Source organism: Parasteatoda tepidariorum, chromosome 2 (genome assembly GCF_982258835.1).
Source record: "Parasteatoda tepidariorum strain Cologne lab strain chromosome 2, Ptep-v5.0, whole genome shotgun sequence".
NCBI classification, from domain to species: Eukaryota; Metazoa; Arthropoda; class Arachnida; order Araneae; family Theridiidae; genus Parasteatoda; species Parasteatoda tepidariorum.
The window spans coordinates 85,761,024-85,787,712 of record NC_141756.1 but is presented as its reverse complement, the minus strand read 5'-3'; the positions used below and the strand labels follow the sequence as shown (position 1 = coordinate 85,787,712).

At 30.8% G+C, this 26,689-nt stretch overlaps 2 protein-coding genes across 6 annotated transcripts in view; both read left to right on the top strand.

Annotated features, from left to right (window-relative positions):
* The window catches only part of LOC139424830 (progranulin), a 26,219-nt gene extending 2,422 nt beyond the window's left edge, over positions 1–23,797 (top strand). For 2 of the 5 annotated variants that reach the window (XM_087157663.1, XM_087157660.1), the window contains exons 2-3: positions 19,155–19,245; positions 22,751–23,797. In XM_087157663.1, coding sequence (XP_087013789.1) covers positions 19,158–19,245; positions 22,751–23,208 — 546 coding nt within the window. In that variant the 5' untranslated portion in view covers positions 19,155–19,157 and the 3' untranslated portion in view covers positions 23,209–23,797. Of the gene's footprint in view, positions 1–18,319; positions 18,624–19,154; positions 19,246–22,750 lie in introns of those variants that run through there. The other 3 variants (XM_087157661.1, XM_087157662.1, XM_087157664.1) reach the window with 3 other exon arrangements.
* Positions 23,332–26,689, top strand: LOC147815886 (progranulin-like). Its single transcript, XM_087156646.1, has 3 exons — positions 23,332–23,470; positions 23,517–23,747; positions 26,571–26,689. The coding sequence occupies exons 1-3, from the start codon at positions 23,332–23,334 to the stop codon at positions 26,687–26,689; spliced, it is 489 nt and encodes a 162-aa protein (XP_087012772.1).

Genomic DNA, 26,689 nt, shown 5'->3' with positions numbered 1-26,689 from the left:
TAATAAAGATATACAAATAGGTTTTCAAGTCAATTTCTGCTGAGCACAAAGCTGGGAGAGTTCCATTGTTGATGAACTTACTGATAGTTTTATTGTAGTTTTTTTATTTTTTTTTATTTGAGTTGTGAGCTGGTCTTTTAAAAAATCTTTCATGAAAGCGAATTCACACTAATATTTGAAGCAAGAGAATTTTTGCTTTCTGGAGTTTGTTTTACTATTGCAAATATGAAAGGGAAGACTTTATAACTTAAAATTAACTAACTTACAAAAGAATTATAAAATAAAATTAATCAACAAGTTTCCAGGCACTAAAAAGCTCGCATTCTTGAATAAAACAGCTTATAGATGGTGCTTAGCAGAATTCTTTACCTATGACAACACCCAACACTGCTTTAGCATTAGCGTGTAGTCATAGGAGTAAATACGAAGAGTCATCCGTCTGGATTTTGAAATCAAATAAAAAATTTTAAAATTGGAAGTTATTGAAATTCTAAATTGCATTAAACTAAGTGCTTAAAATAAGCCTTATGAAGATTTTAAAGTCAATTTTAGGATCTTCAATAGGAAGAAGATTTGTTAAAAACAGTTGTAGAAGAATGATCTTTTGCACTTGCGTCTGAAGATCAATATGTCTTACTTAGTTGTAACTTCTAATAAATTTTGAAAATCGCTAAGTTGCTGTTTTCACGAACGAATAACGATTCTTTTCAATATCTTGATTTTGTCATTCTATTGGTAATCTGTATCATAGAAGAGTAAACAGATAAATAGAGCGAGTGAGCTTAGTAATACAGTCGAACTCGTTTATAACGAGCACAAAGGGACCGTAACATTGTACTCGTTAAATCCGAGTGCTCGTAATAAACGGGTCCTTAAGGCAGGCTTGCAACCAGAAAAGGGGGGGGGGAGGCTTGAGAAGTCAAATGATTGAGTTTACTTAAAATTTAAATAATACTTACTTACTTTAATTACATTAATTAATTTAATTAAATACTTTTCTTAATTTAATGACAATTACCCCCCCCCCAACCAACAAAAAATTCCTAGTTGCGCTACAGTCTTAAACGTTAAACGAAAGAAACAATAAACGGAAAGAAAAATAAAGAAAAGATTCTTACCAAAACATTTATTTTTTTCATTAATCTACATATTTAAAATAGTTTGTCAGCTTACGTTGAACTCGTTCCCTGTCTCTTTCAATTAAGTTTCAGTTCGCGTATTTTTTTTTTTTTTTTTTTTTTTTTGTTTTTTTTTTTTTTAGATTTCGAGCGCATTTCTTATCATTTTAAAAAAAAGATGAGACAGAAAGACTAGAAAGTTGAGAAAAAAGAATGCAAGACAGAAAAATATTGCTCGCTAAAACCGGGTCTTGCTCGTTAAAAGCGACTTCTGTTCCATAGACTTAACATTGATCCAACCAAATATTCTCGTTTCCCTCGTTCAATCCGAGTTCTCGTTAAATCCGAGCTCGTTATAAACGAGTTCGACTTTACTCTTAAAGTAATACCCAATTAATTCTCCTGACCGTGTGGTCTCACCCTTTTGCTAAACGCTCTCTACCGTAGAGGTAGCAGCTTCGAATCTTGCCGTTACCCCGGTTGTATCTTTGTGATGCCCTTCTCTAACTTGTGTCCCGCAGTGGACAGATCGTAAATACACGGTTCCCAGTAGAACGCCGAAGTTAAACGTCACTGGCTGTGGTCAGTAAGCGGGTGGGTGACCATTTTGATTCGCCTGCTTAGGGACCGGGGGTGCGCGGCATCGGTCCTCGTTAAACAGTTCTACTGTAGAGTGTTCGACTTAGAGCGCAGGTCGTCGGACTACCAAAGCAGGGGAGCCATCCACTCTGTAGAGGATAAAAATTGCGATGGTAGGTCTTCGGATCATCCTCAGGGATGTTTCCCAGACCGTCATCAATAGTCCAGTTTGAGTAAACAAAGTACCTAACCTACCTATTTCTAACTTGTGCAATCTTTTCTTAAACTTGACTAAGGCTTATAAGTCACAAGCTTGCTTAAGTGTGTGTAACAATAAGGGGTGTCGCGTTAATAAAATTATAAACTTTCGCGTCAGGGGTCACAGTTTGTAGTGAGCATAATTCGTAGCGGGCACACAATTCATTGCAGGGACAGGTGCAGCTCGTCACAGGTACAATTTCGAGCGGTTTTGATGTATTGCATCCATTTCCGAAGACAGAACTTTAACATTGTCTCCAAATCTATCTAAATACTTAATTTTTGGTCGTTCGAAAACATCACCACCTGAGAAGGGAGGTTTTGAGACATTGTTATTTATACAAGGAGGAGAAGGTGTAAGAGCAATGCTTGCGCAAGACAATAAATTAAAAATGCTTGTTGTAGCTAGACCTTAGTGTTCAGCATAATAATTTCGTGAGAATGATATTGGTTATAAAATATTTTTTATCAGCATTTATCTTTGCTAAATAAAATATTTGTATTAGTCGTAAGATATTTAGCAGAAGATATATAATATTCTACACATCGCCCGGTTAAAAATATTCTAGATAGTCCAAATTTAAATTTAAGCTTCACAATTCTCTAAAAGGTACTTTTAGTAATTATAATATTCTTCCTTGCTCTTCTTTAAATTAAATATGTTCCAAGTTCAATATCTTTTCAAGCATCCTTGTTACACTTTTTGCACTTAAAGGAATTGATTGAAAAATAAGGGAATTTTAGTGCCTTACGCAGCATTTTATTTTATTTTATATGCGGCGTTGAACAGCCGACCTGAGTTTACGACTATCGTTGTTCAACTCCGTAGCTTTGTAATTTTGAACCCAGCCCAGAAGACAAGGGAACTCCTGTATCAAGCATTGGAACAAATTAATATACGTGCGAAAGGATTATAAAATTAATTATTCAACAAACTTTAATATACTAAAAAAAGGGTATTCTTGATTAAAAGGGTTTATATATGGTGCTTAGCAGAATACTTTACATATTGCAACATCCAACACTGCTTTAGCATTAGCGTATAGTCATATGAGTAATACGAGAAGTGTTCTGTCTGAATTTTGAAATCAATTGAAACATTTTAAAATTGGAAATTATTGAAGTTCAAAATTGCATTAAATTAAATGCTTAAAGTAAGCTTCAGTGAACATTTTAAATGGGTGACTTTTTGATGGAACTTGACCCACGTTTGCGTTACATGGAGAGGAAAACCTCACCCGGATAGTACGACGGCAAGTAACCCTACCCCAAAGGATATGTTACGGCAGCACTGTGTGCAGTGCGAGTTGGAAGCAAAATTCATATCAACTCTGCCACCGCTAGAATTCGAACCTGGGTCAACTCATTGCGAGGCGAATGCTCTAAATCCTGAGCCCCAGCGGCTATAACTTAAACATTGCTCATACCTCTCAGCCGCTTTGTAAATAACAAACAATAAACAAATCACAAAACCCTTACTTTTTAGACGCTTTCGCAATATTTTAAACGGCCGCAAATTGAATAAATATTTGGTCAACTATTGTTGAAGAGGAAAGAGTTCTGTCTTTGCAAATAGGTGGTCCAGTAAAATTAAACTTCGGAAAAATTAATACGAAAGCTGTTTTTACAAAGAAAGCTTCGTGTGGTCCTCATAAATGGTAGCTCGGACTACTATACTCTGTACGCTTTCCTATTTTGTTTCAGGGAAATCGGCGGTGGTTTGAGGATTGGGAATCGGATTTCTTCTAGAAAAGTAAATGAGGCATTGCCTCCCGTGTGTATTTTTACTCTAAATTGAATGAAACCAATTGAATGAATTGAATGAAAGAGTTCTGTCTTTGCAAATAGGTAGTCCAGTAAAATTAAACTTCGGAAAAATTAATACCCAAGCTGTTTTTACAAAGAAAGCTTCGTTGGGTCCTCATAAATGGTAACTCGGACTACTATACTCTGTACGCTTTCCTATTTTGTCTTAGGGAAATCGGCAGTGATTTGAGGGTTGGGAATCGGATTTCTTCTAAAAAAGTAAATAAGGCATTGCCTCCCGTGTGTATTTTTACCAAACCAATATTGAAACTATCTGACGATTAATTTTGAAGGCATAAGGGTTTAATGTAAAAAAAATATATATATAAATAGTACATATTTACGCAACTGACATTTCTCTCAAAAAAAGTGTGGCATTCTTTCCTATATATTTGCGTGAAATCGAATGAGACTGTACACTAGTCAATAGAACAAATAGTTCAGAATTAGAAAGGATTTTTGCGTATAAAAAGGGCTTCTTTTACTATGTATTTATGTACATTTTTAACGGTGTTATGTAGGAGCTATCTGAATTTGTATGGTACATTTTCTGTTGTCAATTTTAAGCTGAATTTATTGACATGAAGCAGTAATTGATAAGATAAATAAATAGTTAAGAAGTTAGAAGACTTTTGTGTTAAAAAAAAATACTATCTCTGGGAAAGTATTGTGTACTTGCACTAACATGCGCATCTCACGTTGCTGTACAGTCAAGTGAGGCATAGTTTCCTTTGTATTATTTCTAGTTTAATCAAATAACAAACGCAAATCTAAAACGCAAGTGCTTTAAAAGTTTTTATATAAATACTAGCTGACTATCGGCAGACGTTGCTTTGCCATATGAATTATTTCCAGAGTATGAAAATATATCTTATTTATTGTAAGTGTGTGCGTGTGTGGTATATGAGTGGAAGAGGCATGGAGCGCTGTGAACGATGACGGAATGTAAAAATAACAACACATCAAATAATAGTTTTTTTAATTTATTGTAACTTTTTTTATAAATTATATATACAACGAATTCTGCTAATATTAGTCAACAATATTAATCTCTTAGTGCAATGGAGCGTACAATATTTTTTGTCATTCCATCTTTAGCTAACACAAATAAACTGGATGGTTTGCCCACTCGAGAGCATGCCACGTATAATTGTCCGTGTGAAAAACATGGTGTGCTCAAATCTAAGACACAAACAGATATTGTTTGGCCCTGTCATTGCAAATGCCAATCTAATGGGGAACTGAATGCGTTTAAATTGAATTGGCACATCTGTGGGTATAATAGGGATTCTTGGAAGTAATATACTTTCACCCCGGAATTTGTCATTTAAAATAATGACTTCGATAACGTTGTTCATTAATTTTTAACGACTAATCGCGTGCCGTTACGGGTTCAAATTACGAAGCAAAATAACCGGAGATCCAACTTTGAGTGCTAAATTATGCGGTGCTATGCCTGGTGAATCTAATGAGTTTAAAAACTCTGTTGGAAAATTTCTAGCTTCAGTGAGATCACAAACTGTATCAACGGATTTATATGTCACCAAGTTACCTGGCAATAACTGTTGTATCTTCAGATTCAATTCGTTGACGTCCGCATTTTCTGCTGCTAAAATTGCCCTTTCTGCCAGCCACTCATGATGAATGTATTGTGTGTATACATCGGGAAATATTAGGTTAATGAGAGCATCTTGTGAATCAATGATTGTGCACAAATCGTCCGGTAATTTAATGCATCCAGTCTCATCCTTAGTAACTTTTCCATCACCGATATCTAACAATTGTTTTGAGAATGTTTCAGCAGATGGATCTTGAAGCATTTGGACGCGCATATTTACTTTTAGTTGAACTTTTTCAACATTACGCCACTGTGGAGATGATTTCAAGCAAGCATTGATCTTATCAGCGTACGTTTAACGAGGAATGACGGGAAGTGTTTGTCTGAAATCACCTGAAAGGAGTAACAGAGTGCCGCCAAATAATTTGTCTCTGTTTTTAATATCTTTCAATGTCCTGTTCAACGCCTCAAGCGAATGTTTGTGTGCCATAGTGCATTCATCCCAGATGATAATTTTACAGTGTTTCAACGCTGTGGCCATAGACGATTGCTTTTTTTATGTTGCACACTGCATCTGCTTTATTTATTTTTTTTTTTTTTGAATATTTAGTGGTATCTTATATACTGAATGAGCTGTTCTGCCTACATCCAATAAAGTTGCCGCAATGCCAGATGATGAAACGGCCAACGCGATGCCATTATATTATCGCATTTCAGCGAGAATTAGCGAAATAATAAATGTTTTGCCGGTTCCACCAGGTACATCCAAAAAAAATCCACCTTGTCCTGCCGAAACTGCGAGCATAGTGCGGTCATAAATGCTCCCTTGTTCCTCATTTATTAGTGGAACATTGCGAGTAACAATCACTGCCATTTCACATACTTGCAAATATATATTATTCACATACTTGCAAATATATTTGATACTCTTCTTTTAAGGGCGAGCATAAGTATTAGAGTTTAATATGACTTGCTGCAACGTGCGTGAATATTGTTTCTGATTTATCATGTTTCTTTGTCTGGTTTGGATTCAAATACGTTTAAATAAAGATATATTTAAAATATACGTTATATTTGTCCAAAAAATAAAGAAACATTAGTTATAAACAATAAACCTATTCTCATACCTACTGAATATGCATATAAAATTTCATCAAAATCGGTTAGGCCGTTTCGAAGGTGTTTAAACACTAAAACTGTGACAAGAGATTTTTATATATATAGATAGATATATTAAAAAAAAAAAAACAATTTTCGAATAGTAAATGAAAAATTCCTTTTAATTTCAAAGTTTTTATCCTATTGACTTCAATTTTATCTCATTGAACTCAGCATAAAAAACTGCAACTGAAAATGTACCTAACATATTTAGATATCTTCTAGAATTCTAGATTGTAAAGTAAGTTCATCTGTAGAGAGTAACGTAAAGTGTTCATGTCGATGAAAGTATTTTTCTTTCATAAGGCGGTTTTAATTTTTTTAAACTATTCATCCTCTCTCTTCATTCATTCAGACTCTTGTATAGTCTCATTCAATTCAACGTAAAACACTACATAACACATCGGCTGATAAGTTCCCGGTCTAACACAACTTTTTTAGTAAAATTCAAATTTATTCATCTACATAGTCTCCTTTAAGAGATATACATTCACTCCATCGCTTCCCTAACATTTCTATACCTTTCTTAAAAAAAGAACCATCTTTGGCCTCAAAATAGGCGTTTGTTTCGGCAATCACTTCCTTATTCGTGCTGAATCTCTTATCCGCGAGCATTTTGTTCAAGTCTGCAAACAAGTAGAAGTCGCTAGGAGCCAAATCTGGTGAATAGGGTGGGTGCGGGTGAATAGGGGGTGCCTGACACAACGTCAAACAGCTCTTGGAATCATCAATTCGTTGTTGTTTTTGGTCAACTGTTAGCACACTCGGCACCCACTTCGAAAACAGCTTTCTCATAAAAAAACGTTCGCGCAAAATAAAGCCTACACGCTCTTTTGATATATTTAGAGCATCAGCTATGTCATGCAACTTCACTTTGCGGCTTTCTATAACAATTTTGTGAACTTTTATTATGTTTTCCAGATTAACCACATCTTTAGGGCATCCAGAGCGTGACGCATCTTCAACATTTGTACGACCACGTTTAAAATCAGCAAACCAGTCAATAATGGTCTATTTTCCTGGTGAAGAACCCAGATAACACTTATCGAGCCAAGCTTCAGTTTCTACCATGTTTTTTTCCATTAAATAACAATGTTTAATAAGAACTCGAAGTTCTTTTTTATCCATTGTTTCAGTAATATAAATTGGTGTTCGATTAAAATCACTGTAACTTTAAAATCAATCTGCAGATCGTTACAAAATTCTGACACCTTTTATTTGAAGGTTAGGACTTGCTATACAAAATACTAATTCTTCATTTAGGGCTCCATCTGTATGTTAGACCGGAAACTTATCAGCCGATGCGTTAGAAAACAATGCCTAACTAGTCCAGATAGTAATGTCTGATGCGTAAATTGGTACAAATACAAAATTTACCCTTCTTAATAAAAATCCATGAAACTTCTATAATGTTAGATCGATCATCTCATAAATAATTTAATTCAATTAGGCGTAAAAAAATGCATCGGAAACAATGTTTCAATTGCCTGTTTGCAAGAAATTGAATTCGCCCCCTCAAATCACCCCCATTTTTCTCAAAAAAGGGAGAAGCGCACGGAGGAAAGTACGGGAGTTTTCAGGTATCATTTATAATGACATAGCAAATCTTTCTGCCAAAAATATTAAAAAATAAATGAATAAATAACAATTAAAATAACAATAATAAAAAAATAATTTTAATGTTAATTCTTCTGAAAAAAAAACTCTTTTTATTGCTATAAATACTGGATTAAGATATATTTAATCTAAACCACAAGAAATTGAGCTCACGACGGATTGTCGTTACGATGAGATGCGCCTGCGACGAATTGTCGTAGCGATGAGTTGTAACCACGAGGAATTTTGCCCAACGAAATGTGCTCACGACGAATTGTGCCTACGAAAAATTGTTCTCGGGACTAATTGTGCTTATGACGAATTATCTACGACACGTTATGCCACGATCAATTGCCCCTTGCGACAAATAGTATTCACAAGGGATTGTCTCACAAACTTGTTAGTTGTGCGCGACAAATTGTCGCTATGATGAATTGATGCAAAACCACAATGAGAAGGAAATCTCTAACACAATCAAATAATATCGAAATATAATTAATGTAAATTCGATAAATTATTATTATAGGTAAGGTGATGCATCTAACAAAACTAAGGTGTGAGCCCTTATGAAAAAATCGAGGTATAAACGAGGTATATTTTAAAGGTAGAAAGGAGGTTGTTATTTAAATACTTCGTTGAGGTTAAAAAGGGTGCAAATGAATACCTCAAAACCAACCTCAAATATACCTTAAATATACCTCCAGAGGTATATATGTTTCAACTTGAGATGTTTAATTTTACATCTGGGGAGAGGTAGATATTTACAACTTTAAAGTGTTTCATTTTCAATCTTAGGTTATTACTTATCAGCCTGAAGTATATTTTTTTACACTTGTGGAAGTATTTATTCAACAACCTAAGGTGCGTCATTTTACACTTCAGGTTATTATAAATCTACCTCAGGTGTATTTTGTTCGACTTCAGGTAATTGTTTTTCAACCTCAGGTATATAATTCTATGCTTGTAGAGGTATATATTTATCAACCTGTGGTGTGTAGTTTTACACTTCTGGTTGTTATAAATCAGCCTCAAATGTATTTTGTTCTACCTCAGGTAATTATTTTTCAACCTCAGGTATATAATTTTATGCTTGTAGAGGTATATATTTTTCAACCTAAGGTGGGCCATTTTACACTTCTGGTTGTTATAAATCAACCTGAAGTGTATTTTCAACACTTGGAAAGGTTATTTTTTATTAGCGCCATGTGTTCCATGTTCTACCTTAAGTTATTATTTCGTAACCTCAAGTATATATTTTTCTATTTTTAGAAGTATTAATTTATCAACCAAAGATGCGACATTTTACATTTCAGGCTTATGTAGCTCAACTTAAATCTATTTTTTTAGCACTTACGAAGGTGAGGTGTTATACGGACCACCTAGTTTATTAATTTTTAGACTCACTATATAAAAAATATAATATATATAAAGATATTATTTATATTATATGAAGAATAATGTATATCATTATATTTTTTTCACTAGTAGAGATCATTTATCAACCTGAAATTTTTAATATTAGACCTTCGGCAGTAATTGCTTCTTTTGTTTAGCTATAAAAGAAAGTTTCAAATGCATAATTCTTCTATAATTTTAATAGATTGATTTAAATCATCTTAAAATAACACTTATCCAAATTCTACAGTCAGTAAAAATTATTTATGTGAACTCATACTCGTATTTTTAGAAGATAGTTGTCTAAGGTGCTTGAATTTTTAAAGCTATAAAACTACAAATTTAAATAATTAGTCAGCTGAAATTCAAAGTACAACTTTTATTTAAAACTAAAATGTCATTTTTTTGCAAACCAACAAAATTATTTTAATTGCTGTTTCTGTCTACATGTTGAAACTTGTAATTATTGGAACCTAAAAGAAAAAAAAATGAATTAGTAAGAAAGTCATATTTACAATAATAGTGGCAGATTTTAAAATATTAGAAATTGCTTTTTTTATGATTTAAATTAACTGGATAAAATTAATTTTCTTTTTCAGATAAATAGTATTACTCTTCTGCCATTTCTATTCAATCCTCGTAGCTAAAAAGCATGATATGTATCACAGCCACATACACTGATTAAATACACTGAAGACAGTATTACCATTAACAACATTTACAGAAATTCAAATATACAGGGTGTTTATAAAGTCCCGGACCCATTTTGATGTTTAATAACTCATAAAATAATAAAGATAGATTAAAATTAATAACATAAATATTTAGTTAGACTCAAAAAGTCTCATGACCCTTGTCAATGAACTCCCACGTGTGCCCCCTTCGTCGCATGGAGAATATCAAGTCGATAGTCAATTTCACGCCAGGTAGCGGCAAGCATGTCGGCATCCACCGAGGGTATTTCGGTTTAATTCTGGCTTTTAGGTCTTCAATGTTCGACACGATCCTCCTGTAAACATTTTTCTTTATAAATCCCCAAAGAAAAAAGTCCAGTGGTGTTATATCAAGTGATCTGGGTGGCCAAGGGATTGGACCTCCTCGCCCAGTCCATCTTCCTGGAAAATGGTCATTCAAAGAACTACGAGCGATGATAGCCCAATGAGGTGGTGCACCATCTTGTTGCAAAAAGACATGTGGCTGAAGCTGTTCTAGTTGTGGAAATACGAAATTTTCCAACATGTCTAAGTATACGACTGATGAGACCGTCTTTTCGGTAAAAAAGAAAGCTACCTGGCGTGAAATTGACTATCGACTTGATATTCTCCGTGCGACGAAGGGGACAACCGTGGAAGTTCATTGACAAGGGTCATGAAACTTTTTGAGTCTATCTAACCATTTATGTTATTAATTTTAATCTATCTTTATTATTTAATGAGTTATTAAACATCAAAATGGGTCTGGGACTTTTTAAACACCCTGTATAATTCCAATCTTATTATGCAATTTTAACACTTTTTATTTTTCTATACATCTGTAACATTATGGTACTTGTAAGTTTAATAATTAGATTTTCTTTTTTTAAAAATCTTTAAACTCAATAAACCTAGTCTATATTTTTAAACTTTTAGTCAGACTTCATGAAACTAATAGCTTTTTTTTAAATTTTTGACGTTGATTCTGAAAAGGACTTACGTTATTGTCAATCACATCAGAGTTTCTTAAAAAATAGTTATTTTAATATTTTTTAATCTATGTAATCAAGAATCAACAATCGTTTAATAAATTAAAATTTTAAAGTTATGTACGAATTTTTATTCTCTTTTTACACTCAATCAAATAGAACAAATTACAAGCTGATAAGGAGCATTTATTTTAAAGTTGTGAGTAATTTTATGTGAGGAAAATGTCTAAGAGAGAATGATTTGAAATAATACTTTTAAAATAAGTTGAGTATAATATCTCCTATATAACTTATAATACCGAGAAGAATAAAACTAATAGTTAGTTGTTACAGACACTTGTTTAAATATAAATACCCATCCCATAGGATGAAATTCAAAACAATGCATATTACTTTCAACCATAAATGTTTTTATTTGCAATTGATTTTATTCAATTCAGGATCAAAATTGCATATTATACTGACTTATTTCTAAAAAATTTAAGATTTCCGAAATTCGCACATTTTGGAAGTAGTGAACCATAAACAGCTGCATGAAAATGCTCATAACCTTGAAACAAATTGTCATATAAACTTGAAATCGAATTTAATTTAATTCTGCTCAATATTCTAATAAGTAATAACAATCTGTTTAGTAAATAATTAACGTGGGTAAAATGCGAGAAAATAACATGTCGTGAAAATAGCAGTTTTGTGATCAAACATGAAGAAGGTAGCTAGTACAGTTACTAGTTTTCAATTAACAAATATCTAGCAAACTATTGCTATCAACAATTACATAAATTCTGTAGTTTATTAGGAGAGATTACTCTTTCTTTTAGGTATAAATTCAGAGCTATTTCCTAGGGGAAGGCTGAGCAGCTTGCTAGTCTCTTCTTCTGCGCCGCTGCGCATGTGCTATTTACAACCTAGGTCATCTCAGCAATATCAGGGAACTGTGGATAAGCTCTGTAAATATATATATTTATATGTAACATAAAAAGCTTCAATTAATCTTTTTATGTTAGTTTCTTTGCTATAAAACTTCATCCTAATTAATTATTCTAATCGAAATACTTTCTCACACTTTTAAAAGCCACATCCTGTTCTTAAATCTATTTTTGGCTCAACTATGCATGGAATTAAGAGCAGGACAATTTTCCCTTTGCTCTGTGTGGGAAACGTTCGATCTATCTCATAAACCAATAGCAACTACTAAGATTTCCCTCTTTCCCTAAATTAAGACATTTTACGGATTTTACTTTGCAAGATTTTCCCTAACATATAACCAAGGAGCGCAACTTTTCATGTGCACTTTTACTCATTCTCATGACTGCTCTTGTCTAATAATTAATAAATAAATTTTGTACCCTCCTTCCCGACCTATGACCTGTTTTAATCTTAACGACGTTATAAGTCGACAGGATTGAACGGTCGGGAAGGGGTACAGTTCGTACGGTACATTAAAGATATTAAATATCTCATTTGAAAATAAATAAATCAACTTCGGAAGAGGGTACATCAAAAATATGGAATAACTTCAAATAATTTTTTCAAATGGACATTTGGTAAATAAGCAGTCAAATTCTTCTTCAACTTATGGCAATAATTAATTCACCCAGTATCTTCATCAAAAAAATAAACTCTTCAAAACTTTTTGTTTATTATAAATGATACCTACGCACAGTGGAACAAAACGATCATCGGTTTTCCATATGTCTGTGCTGCATATTTTGTCTACGTTCCTGAGACTACTAGAAAGCTGAGTTTTCATAGACAAACATTTCCATAGACAAACAACATAAAAATAGGAAAATGATCAAACAAAAATTTAAAAGTATTAGTAACCAAATTCACTTCAAAAACACGTAAGAAATAGAAATGAAAATATTTGAATTCCCTAACAACAATTGTGACAAATTGAATTATCAATTAAGATCTCTGCACAAAAATTACTTTAAAAAATGTCCGAACTAAAAATTTTGAAAAGAAAAATTATGTCCAAAATGAAAGATATAAATGAAAAAAAATAAAATAAATAAAAGGTAATTTGCAAATAAACCAAAATTGCACTTCAGATTAAAAATAAGGAAAATAGCTAGATCAGTCAAAAACTAAAAACTGATTTACCTTAATACCATATTAAATTTGAAAGTTTGTTTTGGATTTCAATTAGCGATTGTGTTAAACAGGTTGTAATGCAAAATCTGAGAAGACTGATCACCTTTTCTGATTATAAAAGCAATTTGTCTTTACATATTTCCTGAAATCCGGGTTAATAATTGCAATAAAAATACCAAGAAAGAAAATAAAAGTACAAATAAATAAATATAAACAAAGTAGAAAAAAAAGAAAAGAAAGAAAAATAAGAGAGAAAAGGAAAAGAAAAATTTTTACAGAAGGCATATTTTGAACATAAAGAAAAGAAGAAAAAAAGACATTTTTTTCGGATAATTAGCTATTAAAGCGATAAATATGTAAGGTAAATAATAAATAAAGTGAAATAAAAACAATACTGAAGTCTTGGACTTCACAATAACAACCAATGTGTCATTTTTTGTTCAAACAAGGTAAACAATACTCAAATCTAATTTCAAATTAAATTTTTCCTGTGAAACTGCTTTTTGTATTTTGTGTTTTACATTTTAAATTATACATTTCTAACAAATGTTTATAAATTTTCATCATGACTGAAGAGATAACATAAATTGGTTATGAGGAATACTTCTTGCAGAATAACTGTAATGTGATCTTTAAACAAAATACTTTTGAAACTGAAAAAACTGTTAAGTCAAAAAAATTGTTGAAAATGAAAATTTTAAATTTGCTGATGATGCTACTACAGATTTTTAATTGTGTTAAAATTTTTACAATGAGAACATATGTAAATGTTTTATAAGTTATATTACTTTTATATATTGTTACCATTACAAATTTGGTTATTTTATTTGTACTTCTACCATAGGAAGATTTTGCAAATGGATAATTTCAAAATTTTTGGATGCTAATTAGACAATTTTGGCGAAGGGGGATGTAACATAAAAAGCTTCAATTAATCCTTTTATGTTAGTTTCTTTGCTATAAAACTTCATGCTAATTAATTATTCTAATCGAAATACTTTCTCACACTTTTAAAAGCCACATCCTGTTCTTAAATCTATTTTTAGCTCAACTATGCATGGAATTAAGAGCAGGACAATTTTCCCTTTGCTCTGTGTGGGAAACGTTCGATCTATCTCATAAACCAATAGCAACTACTAAGATTTCCCTCTTTCCCTAAATTAAGACATTTTACGGATTTTACTTTGCAAGATTTTCCCTAACATATAACCAAGGAGCGCAACTTTTCATGTGCACTTTTACTCATTCTCATGACTGCTCTTGTCTAATAATTAATAAATAAATTTTGTACCCTCCTTCCCGACCTATGACCTGTTTCAATCCTTCCACTCGGCAACGACGTTATATATATATATATATATATATATATATATATATAAACAATATAAACTTTGCAACAAATATCCAAACTATAAGCATACAGCTGTAGTAGAATTTCAAAGCAAAATTGCTATTTTAAAAATCTTTCAATTTTCAATGACTTATTTATAAGAGAAATTATGAACATTTTTCTCAATTAATCAGCGTGCATACTGCTACGTTAAAACATATACATTTAAGCAAAATAAAGAGAATAGTTCTATTTGAATAAATTACAAACAATAAAATATACTGTGCATAACATGCTGTAACGATTCACCAGTAACATTACCCTAAACAGCGACGAAAAATATTTCGGTTATTCTCTCTTATTGCTAAGCCTACAACGATAGTCTCTAAGAATATCCTCCAACTTAAATTATTTAAGATCAGGATGCGTGGTTAAAACAAAAATAATGAAATTTAAGATTGAAAATTGAAACACATTTGATTAAAAGTGATAAAACTAAATTAATAAATGTCAAGCACTCTTACCGAATTTCAAATAGACTTTCGATTGTCAGCACACACGCCATTTACCGGTTCGCATGGAACTCTGGGAAGTGAGCTAGTTAATATGAAGTGTACTTTAAACAACCTTAAAACAAGCTTAGGTATAAAAAAAATGACTTCATACACCTCAATAAATACCTCACTCTCTTTAGTAGAAAAAGGGTATATTTTTTAATGCCTCGTAAATACCTCACTCTCGTTAGTTGAAATAAGGTTGATTTTTCTATACCTCATAAATACCTCTTTTGTTGCAAGTGTTAAAAAAACAACCTCGAATACCTTAAAAATCACCTTATCAGTCTGGATGATTTGGAGTGAATGTAAAACAACCTCAAAATAAGCTTAGGTATAAATAAAATGACTTCATATACCTCAATAAATGCCTCACTCTCGTTAGTTGAAATAAGGTAAAAAATTGTATACCTCAAAAATACCTCTTTTGTTACAAGTGTAAGAAAATAAGCCTGGTATACCTCAAAAATCGCCTTGTCAGTCTGGATGATTTGAAGTGAATTTTAAACAACCTCAAAACAAGCTGAAGTATATGTAAATCAACCTCGTACACCTTAATTACAACCTTTACAAGGTATAATTTTTATTGCTGTTTTCTCTGCAACCTTAAATATACCTCAAATATACCTCAAATCAACCTTAATACCTCAAAAATACCTCAAATCAACCTTAAATATACCTTAAATTTTCGTAAGGGAGGAGTGAACGAAGCCAACATAGATCATGGAGCTATGATGAACTGCTTCAACAGTGCAGTAACAATGGGCGAAAGAAAGCCCGGTTTATTTTCGGAAATGAACCGAGCTCCTTGGGAAGGAAATTTTGAAAATTACTGACTTTTTATTTTCAAATTGCATTCAAATCAATGCTCTCTTGTTTTTCAGTGGAAGTAGCTTAAGTATTTTTGCAAAAAGTGTCATGGTTAATCAGTTAATTAACGCAAACTTTTTAGTTTAGCTATGATAGTATAATTTTCGAAAAATAGCATTCTACTTTATGCCATTTTTTATAAACTACGTTGCAATTACACTGAAATTTAACAATCAAGCTGTAATCAATTAATCTATCTCTAAATTCATATTGTAAATGTGCCAGTTTTGTTTGCCCTTAAAATTCTCAGTATCCCCTAAAATTCCAGGTTTAATCATCAAAACTCCAGGGTTTTTAAACGGTTTTTCAAAAGCTGTTAGTTTTCTACATCACTAATTAGCAGTCTCTGACGCTGAGCCTTTTAGTGTTAAGAAGAAAAAAAAAAGAATGGTTGGTGTTTTCTACACTAGGTAACTCTGCAAGCTCGGTACCGCCTAAATTTCCGGGTTACTGTTCCCGTTGTATTTTAAAGTCATTTGGCATCATTGTGTTTAGAGATTCTTGCAAACAATGTATTTGATTACTTATTACAATGCTAAAAGTGTTAACACTAACGTAAGATTGTGCACAGCTTGCAACAAAGAACAAACAGTAATGAACTTATGGAAAGAGGCCATATCAAGACAGCCAAAGAAGCGAGTTACTCAAAATCTAGCAACCATGTCACCTTTTTTAACAATATATCTCTAAGAAACTAAAACAAATTTTTACTTCAAACTCACCAGAATTACATATTAACATTAATATCAGCTCAGAAATTATCTAATTTATTTCTTTTATTGAAAACAAAATTATCCGTTTGAAAACATCGCCTATCAGAATAACATGTAGCAAGCAGCTGCAAACTTTTTAAGCTCGAGATTGTCATTGTTTACATTTCTATTGAAAACGCCACATATATATATATATATATATATATATATATATATATATATATATATATATATATATATATATATATATATATATATATATATATATATATATATATATATATATATATATATATATATATATATATATATATATATATATATATTTTTTTTTTTTTTTTTTTTTATTTTTTTTATTTTTTATTTCCAATGGCAGACATGAAAGACAAATTTGTAGCCAAGAACAATATAAAGAAAGAACAAAAAACGGAAACAAGAGCTACAAAAATAAAGAGTCTATAGGTCTGTAATAATGCATCTCGCCCGCCAATATCGTTCCCACAAGGGCCCAGGAGGAAGTGCAGGGCAATGTCTTAGATGGTTAGCGTCCATTTCTTCTTGTTGGTTACATAATGGACAAAGGGGGCTTGAAAAGATTTTAATTTTATACAGGTGTTTTGATAAACAGTCATGGCCAGTGGCGAGGCGAAAAAGGGCCACAGATTTTTCTCTTGGCCATGACGGAATATCTTTAATTCCTTCCAACCAGTCCTTATTTTTATTTGCTTCTTGGAGTTTTGCTTCAAATGTTGTTCGCAGAGAGATTTTTATTAGCCTTTTCGCGGGGATGCACGACGAGGGAGACACATTATGCCAAAGTTGTAGATCACTTAGAGTTACCCAGGCTGCACCACGAGGAGGTGGATCTACATTGCAGCCCCATATATATATATATATATATATATATATATATATATATATATATATATATATATATATATATATATATATATATATATATATATATATATATATATATATATATATATATATATATATATATATATATATATATCTTGTTTCTTGACAAAAATGAAAGACAAATTTGTAGCCAAGAACAATATAAAGAAAGAACAAAAAACGGAAACAAGATATATATATATATATATATATATATTCTCTCTTATGATTTGTTTATTGGTAAAAGATAACTATACTTTAGATACATTAAACTGCTACTTTAGAAGTTTTTTATGCATAAAATAATTCGTTTCTATATTAAAAATATTTTTAGTAAGAGTATATAACTATGCGATTTTCTCGCACTCTATGCAAACGATTGATTCCGTGCTCATTTTTTTTATTTTTTGAATATGATATGGATATGGTTTAAATAGTTATTTTTCCCTTTATTGTTGAATGCTTTTTCAGAGAATTTTAAAGAAAAGTATCAACGAATAATGTCTTTTTTAAATTTTAGTTCTTCTTCACAAACAAAAAAGTTTTTAAACCGTTACGACTAAAGACGCCTGTGGTGATATAACGCCCATTAAAGGAAAATGTAACCGATGAAAACGATTACAAATGAACCAATCAAAAAAATTTGTGTTTTCGTCTGGACGGCTTTCAAAGCAAAGTAATTTATCGATTTATTAATTATCGTTATCGGTGTGAAGCTAAACAATCGATCACGAGGATTTCGGAAATATAATTTAAACAACAGATTGATAAATCAAATCTTTACAGCTTTAGTTGATAAATCAAATCCATATTTTTTAAAAGATTATTGAATGAAAGCATTTATTTTCCAATTCTGGTATGCATGCGAATCTTTTATAGGCGAATTATTCCATTTGTAACCAAGTATAATTTAATAATATTTTATTTTCATTGTAAATTCATCATGACTCCTAAAATTTGTTGAGATAAAAACTTTAATTGTTAATTTTGTGTTTATTTCCTACTCAGTTAAGAAAATTTTATAAATTTTCTTTTGTTTATTTTGTTCTGTATTAATTTCCTATTATCTGTTTATATTTAATGATGTTGTTATACTTTTTTTTAAAAAAAAAAAAGATGAAGACAAAACTGGTTTAAATGGTTATTTCTCCCTTTATTATTAAATGCATTTTCAGAGAATTAAAAAAAAATTACAAATTTTGTCTTTATAAAATTTTAGTGTTTTCATACAAACATAAACAAGTTCTCAAAATAATTTAAGACTAAAATTTTCTCAATATTGAAATAAGTGAATTAGAAACTTTACAAAATATAATTTCATTTGAAAAAACATTTTACGGAAGATGTAATGTGTGAAAAGAGCCTAAATTGATTGTGCCAAAATGATTTTAAATTTTTTGATTATATTGTTTCAATATGGAGAAAATATAATAAAAATAAAATATGTTGTTAAAGATTTTAATAATATGTTGCATATGATGAGTGTTATAGTTTGTCTTTTATGAACATATAATCATTGTTATCTTTTAAAATTCCAGAAAATGAAGTTTCTGATTATTGTGCTGTTAGTTGCTGTAGTTTCTTCTTTTAAACATCAATGTCCTGATCCTACTTATTCATGTGATGATAGTACGTATCATTCTGTTGTTTTATACATAATTTTCAAGCAATAAATATAGGTTTTTATTGCAAATTATACTGTGTATTTTATGTTTCTGTTATATAATTCTAACAACAATTCATACTTGAGAAAGTTGTTCTATTTCCTTGTAGCTGTTATAATAGTTTGATTTATTTTCCCCAGTCATTCATTTTTAAACCTTTTGGTTTATTTCAATTCTGGAAAGTTCACAATTTTATATGCAATATTTTAGCCATTTTACTGCAATATCTACAGTTCTGGGTACTGTTTGGATAGCTGGGTGCAAGTAAATTCAACAATTTTAAATTCCTGTAGCTTTTATAGGACAATTTATCAAATTCAAAATTGAAAAATGTGCAGTTGTGTCACTATCATTTTGTACGTGCTATAAGTTACACTATTCAGAAAAATTTATTTGGTCTTAGTTTCTAATATGCTTTCTTATGAACAATATTTATTATACCTATTGTATATTTTATTTAGTCTTATTTTCTAATATGCTTTCTTATGCTCTTTTATGTATTATATTTGGTCTTGCTTTCCAATGTGCTTTCTTATATAATCTATTGTATTTTACGTCAAATTGAACTATGGTGATATAGTTAGGTGCCAGCATATGTTTTTTTTTTTTTAAGAAGTGAGTATTTTTTTCATGTAAACATCTTTTCATCTGTTAAGTGGCAACAAACATATGCACTAGTTGTTTTATTTAATATAGAATCCTGTAAATAATAAATTTTGAAACAGAAAAGTGAACCAATTTGATTCTCGTCAGCCACAAGTTTTTTTCTCTAAATGTTTTAGGCAAAATAATATTGGTGCTATTTTTATAACATTTTCAATGTATCCAAAAGTGCAACAGACTTTATACTCGAAAAAAGTGCATTATTTTATTATTTTATGAACACAAATACTGAAAAAGAAGCAATTTCGAAATTATAAATACTTTGAAACTTTTGTACTCACAATTTTAATAACCACAAATAGTTTATAACTATTATATACAATACCTTACAGTAAAAGAGTCACTTTCAGTTTTTGACATTTTTTAAAAATATTTTCAAGAAATATTTAAAGGATGATTTTGTAACCTTAAATGTGTTTAGTTCATGCAATTTTTTATACTTAGCTTTCAGAGATTTTGGAGACCAACAATAAATTACGAATGAAAACATTTTTGAACACCCTGTACGAGATAATCAAGCAATAAGCTTTTAAACCTGTATAGATATCTTCATTTTCTATTTTTAATAACTGCATAAAATTCCACTGTATATTTCCATTGACTCAATAGACTGGATATAATCTGCATTACTTTTTATAACTATATGTAAAAAGATCTAATATAGTTCTACAAGCAATCACATTACATATAACCATGTGATCATGATTATTTTAAGTGTTTAGGGCCAGAACTACTTTGTATAAGTACCTAATTGGATTAAGGAAATAAAATCTTCATTTTATTTTCATCACTAAAATCTAAAATTAAAGTTTTGTTTTCATTAATAAGGCTATATCGTATTTAATTTTAATATATTCAGTTAACTAAATATCCATCTATGAAAAAAAAAGTATAAAAGTATTTCGTACTGAAACTTACTTGCTCTTTTCACCCAGATAATGGTAGTCTTTTGAACGAACAAGCCACTTGTACAAAGCAACCTCTAATTCTGAAAGATTTATTCTGAGTTGATTTCTCTATTTACATTCTCTTACAAGCTTCATGAGGCTTATCCCCTAATTCATTTGCAGAATGATTTATTTTAATGTTAATGCATCCTTAAAAACTAGTATATTACAATACTATTGATATATAATATATGATCATATCATATATTGATATATAATATATGATCATATTATATATTGATATATAATATGATACATAACAGAACTCATAAGTTGTGATTTTATTAAGAGCAAGCATCCAAAACTTTTTCTGGTGAAATATTATACCATTTGAAGGTTAAATATTTTTGTTCGGTTTTGACCAAATGTTTAAATTTAATTATTATGTGTACTATAACATTATTGCTCAATATGTTAAATTGAGGATATGAATGCATAGTATTTGATTTTAAAAACGAATTTATGTATCAGCACTGGGCTCCAGTGTAGTTGAATATTCGTTTATTTAATCAAAGCATTATTCATTGCATCATTACTTCTAATAGTTTTCTGTCACATTCCCCCCCCCTCCTCAAGATGTATAAATAGTTTTAAAATATTACCTTTTTATATTCATAATTGTATAACATTCTAGGAAGAATGCCAGGATTTTGTAAGTTATTTTTTAAATTTACAAAAATTACTCTTGCATTGATTGCAGTGGAAGAGAAGTTTTATCTTCTCAGTAGATTGTGTTGCTAGTCCTATCTAATATTGCCTTCGTTGTTTTTATTGTGGAAAAGAATCGCTTTTTTTTCTCCATGTGCATGACGTGGTGTGCATTAAAGAAGAGGTTCCCTAACTCATAAATTGAATGACATTGTGTAACCTTCACCAAACCGATACTGGCCTGTATTTATTCTATCAATATCAACCATCTCAAGAATTAAATCAAAACTGGAACTAAAACTGTGTTCTCAGAGGAGCTTCACAAATCACAGAAAGTGATTGAATATCATCTTTGCAACTGACAGGATGATTGATGGAACACATATTCACACACATTAAAATCAAAAACTTTGTACTTTTCATGTTCTGATCCCAAATTTATGTTCATAGTGCTCATTAATATTCGTATACAATTTTGTAATTCCAGAATTTTTTTGATGGCTGTGTATTTTTAAAGGGTTGTAAAAAAAACTGCATGAGTATTTTCAAAATGTATTAATATAATATATAGCCATACTGTTCAAAAAGTTTAAAAAAAAAAAAAAGATAAATTGAAACCTAGGAATCTATTGATTGATATTACAGTGTTCATGTTTGGTAATTTTTCTGTAAGAAGGTGGATAAAATTAAAATAACTTAAAATGACCTATACCACTGTTTAATATAAGTATTATGAAAATAGTTTAAATTTAAAAACATAATCATCTAAAAATTTTAAGCACCATCATATAATTTTTTGTAACTGTTTCATTGTTTAATCAAGATCATAATTTTGTTTGAAAATTTATTTAGTATCACATTTCAGTGTAATTTAAGAGTTTTTTTATCATATTAATTTTTTTAATGTCGTAAACATTTATTGGAGCAGCAATGACTCAAAAGCACTGAGCTTTCATTGGGAAAGACTGGAATTTGATATCAGTGATAGCTTGCACCTAAGAAGTGCTTGTCATTGGTCACAAATCACTAAACCTCCAAGCCCTTCCTCAGCCTACACGAAGCTGTTGCTAGAATGTTTTACTTTCACATTTATTAGTTCTGGAGTTTTTCTTCGCATTAATAATTTATTCTTTGATATGAAACATACTTTGAAAAGATAAGATTGATTCTAGAAATTTTTACAGTTAATTAAACATTGCATGATTTTTCTAGGTGCTACCTGTTGTAAAGTGTTCAGTGAAATCTATGGCTGTTGCCCTTTATTAAATGCTGTCTGTTGTGATGATGAACAACATTGCTGTCCTGCTAATACCAAATGCTCAGCTAGAGGGTGTATTCAGCAGACTTCAAGAGGAGTCACAAGTTTCCTTGCAAACCCAATCAGGGCAAAGAATGTAACATGTCCTGGTGGCCATTTTACTTGTCCTGATGATACAACTTGCTGTGAAGGCTCTGCACCTGACTCATATGGTTGCTGTCCTTTGGAAGATGCTGTTTGCTGTGAAGACAAGGAGCATTGTTGCCCTAGTGGTACAACATGTAATCTTGAAGAACTGAAATGTGATGGAGATGGTTTCACCTCTATGATGTATGATTCCAAAAAGAAATTTCATAGATCTCACAATGTGGAGATGAACCAGATCGTTGAAATAGAGCCGAGTTCAGAGTAGTTTTGTATGCCCTGGATCTTCTTTCCATTGTCCAGGTCTTTCCACTTGTTGTAAATTGTCCGGTGATGTGTGGGGCTGCTGCCTATTCGAAGATGCAATATGCTGTGAAGATAAGTTGCATTGATGCCTGAAGGCATGAGCTGCAATGTTGCTGAACAGAGTTGTGAGAGAGATGGTTTCACTTCTTTGATGTATGTGTCCAAAACGAAACTTCATAGATCTCACAATATGAAGATGGATCAGAGTGTTGAAATGGAGCCAAGTTCAGAGTAGTTTTGTATGCCCTGGATCTTCTTTCCAATGTCCAGATGTTTTCACTTGCTGTAAATTGCCCGGTGATGAGTGGGGCTGCTGTCCATTTGAAAATGCAACATGCTGTGTAGACAAGTTGCATTGTTGCCCAGAAGGCATGACCTGTGGTGCCACATCCACTCATTGCAGTCAAGGATTTTATAATGTGACATCTGTTCGAAATGTGCCTGCCGTGTCTGTAAAATCAGAGCTTATTATACGTCCTGATCACTCACAGTGTCAAGACAGTATGATCTGTTGTCAATTAAAAAATAATAAATATGGTTATTGTCATTAATCTCGATTTTTTTTTCTTCCTTTTTACGGAAATCTTTTTTTTTTTTTTTTTTTCATTATAAAAATGTTTTGGGAAAAGTTATTTTTCTTATTATATGCTTAAGACTGCTAGAGTTAAGCAGTTTGTAATTTGTTTGAACATTGTATGAATTTTATTTGTTGATCTTATAAATTTAATATAAAGTTAGTTTGTTTTTTTAAAGCAGAGAGAATAATGGGCATTAGACATTATGAATAAAATAAAACACTGTGAATAAAGCATAAAAATAGTAAAAAATAAAATTTAAACAAGAAAAAAAAATCATTTGACTATTGAATAGCTTTTAATGAAAAATCAGGTTAAAAAATTTATGGGAGTGATTTATCAGAATCTCTTATTTGTGCCTTTTTAAGTAATAATCCACAATTCAATTACATGTAATTCTATGCTAGAAAATATTATTTATCGAACCAATGCTTTAAAGTGGTTTAATTTAGATTTTAGTTAATACATAAATGTAAACAGTAAGACACAAATTTAAAATCAAAATTTAAAGAATTAGATACATGTACTTTTATAAATAATATATTGTAAGAAAAATTGTGTATTCATAAAAATTATTTGAATTGTTTTGGATAAAACAAATCTATATTTTTTTCTTCTCACATTCAAAATAGACAATTTCAAATTCATAAAATATTAATTCCGCGTTTAAAGCAGCAAAATAAATTGAATTCTTGGTTAAACTATTTTTTTATGTCTGTTAAATGAAATTGTATTAACTGAATCATTATTTTTACTGAATCATTATTTCGAAATTGTTGGTGAATAAGTGCGTATTAAATAATACATGTAATACTTTAGTAACTTCAATTTTGTTTATCTGATGAAAACTAGCCGGTCAAAGAGCATACACAATTGAAAGCCACATAATTTAATGAAAATTTGAACTATAAATTTTGTTCTTTTAAAATTGTCAATGCTAACTTAGATTATTAGTTTGAAATATGTTATAATAGGTATAATAAATGCATAAATTTATATGATATCTAAATTAATAATATTTTTAATGATTATAACCAGTCACTGATATTATTATGAATATTTATTATTCAGTCACTGATGTGGAACATTTAGTGGCTGAAACATTACTGATACTGAATTCTATTTTCTTTGACTATATATATAACGTCGTTGCCGAGTGGAAGGATTAAAACGGGTCTTAGGCTGGGAAGGAGGGTACAAAATTTAATTATTAGACAGAGCAGTCATGAAAAAGAGTGTAAAAGTGCACACGAAAAGTTGCGCTCCTTGGTTATATGTTAGGGAAAATCTTGCAAAGTAAAATCCGTGAAATTTCTTAATTTTGGGAAAGAGGGAAATCTTAGTAGTTGCTATTGGTTTATAAAATAGATCGAGTGTTTCCCACAGAGAGCAAAGGGAAAAATGTCCTGCTTTTAATTAAATGCATTCTTGAGCCAAAAATAGATTTAAGAACCAACAGGATGTGGCTTTTAAAAGTGTGAGAAAGTATTTCGATTAGAATAATTAATTAGGATAACATAAAAAGATTAACAGAAGCTATTTATGTTACATATATATATATATATGAAGGATTAAAACAGGTCTTAGGCAGGGAAGGAGGGTACAAAATTTATTTATTAATTATTAGACGGAGAGCAGTCATGGAAGTGTACATGAACAGTTGTGTTTCTTCATTATATGTTAGGGAAAATCTTTCAAAGTAAATCAGTGAAATGTCTCTATTTAGGGAAAAGAAGGAAATCTTAAAAATTACAATTGGTTTATGAAATAGGTCGAGTAATTCCCACGAAGATTAAAGGGAAAAATGTCTTATTTTTATTTAAATGCATGCTTGAGCCAAAAATTGATTTAAAAACAGGATGTGGCTTTTAAAAGTGTGAGAAAGCATTTCGATTATAATAATTAATTAGGATGAAGTTTTATATAAATATATATATATATATAAGAATTCCTCATAGGAGTCTTTCTAAATTTACTGATAAGCTTAGAACAGATGTTTCTTGTCAATTTTAAGATGTAGAAATCGGTCTCTCACAAAGAGCCATAAAAAGTCAAGATGAACCAGATAAGGCCAGATAAAAGATTATTTTCTGAAGTTAATGGGCAATAATTCGTAGATGAAGTACGCATTAAGATAGTCCCAAAAATTCCCAGCATCAAAGCGGCGTCATCCTTTTAGCGAATCAAAATCTCTAAATTTTATCATTTGAATGACGTTTCATTAAGATAAGATTATCCTTGCAACCACCTCCTTTTTCAAAACCCCTCTTTAAATATCGGGACAGCCCAAAATTCGTGGCTTTTTCATACTTGCATGTCTAGATAAATCTGTGTCCAATCCCAACATCCCTGCGAGAGAAATCCCATTAATGTAAATAGCAAACGAACACTGTTTTCAATACTTCATAATGCCTTTTTAGATGAATTAGCCTAAGTCTCTTCAACTATCTAGCATTTAAAGACATATTATTATAAGCAGGCATTTGAGAAGTAATCTGTTTGGGAATAATGGCTGCAGACCGAAAAAGAAAAATTAAGGAAAGAAACTTTTGATACGTCACTATTCTTTTAAAGAAGATGAAAAGCCCGAATATTTTTTATAGCTCCTTCCCAAAAAGAAAAAAATTGCAAAATATACAAGTGGGTCATCAAATCAACGAAAAAGGAATATCGTTCTGATAAAGTCGATGTACAACTGTGGAAGAAGTTATTATGTAACAATAAATATCCATTCTAAAGTTCATCGCAGTATCTGGATCATTCAAGAAATCATCGAATAAGCCATCTGGAGAATTATTTTATGTTTCAACAAGTTCCAAAGGATGGAGTGAAAAGACAGAAGAAGAATTCCCTCCCAGGAGATTTTAA

Coding starts and splice junctions, on each gene's coding strand:
- LOC147815886 (XM_087156646.1), top strand. CDS start 23,332: ATGCCTGAAGGCATGAGCTGCAATGTTGCTGAACAGAGTTGTGAGAGA. Junction 23,471..23,516: donor GAGTGTTGAAATGGAGCCAA/GTTCAGAGTAGT, acceptor TCCAATGTCCAG/ATGTTTTCACTTGCTGTAAA. Junction 23,748..26,570: donor TCACTCACAGTGTCAAGACA/GTATGATCTGTT, acceptor AGTTCATCGCAG/TATCTGGATCATTCAAGAAA.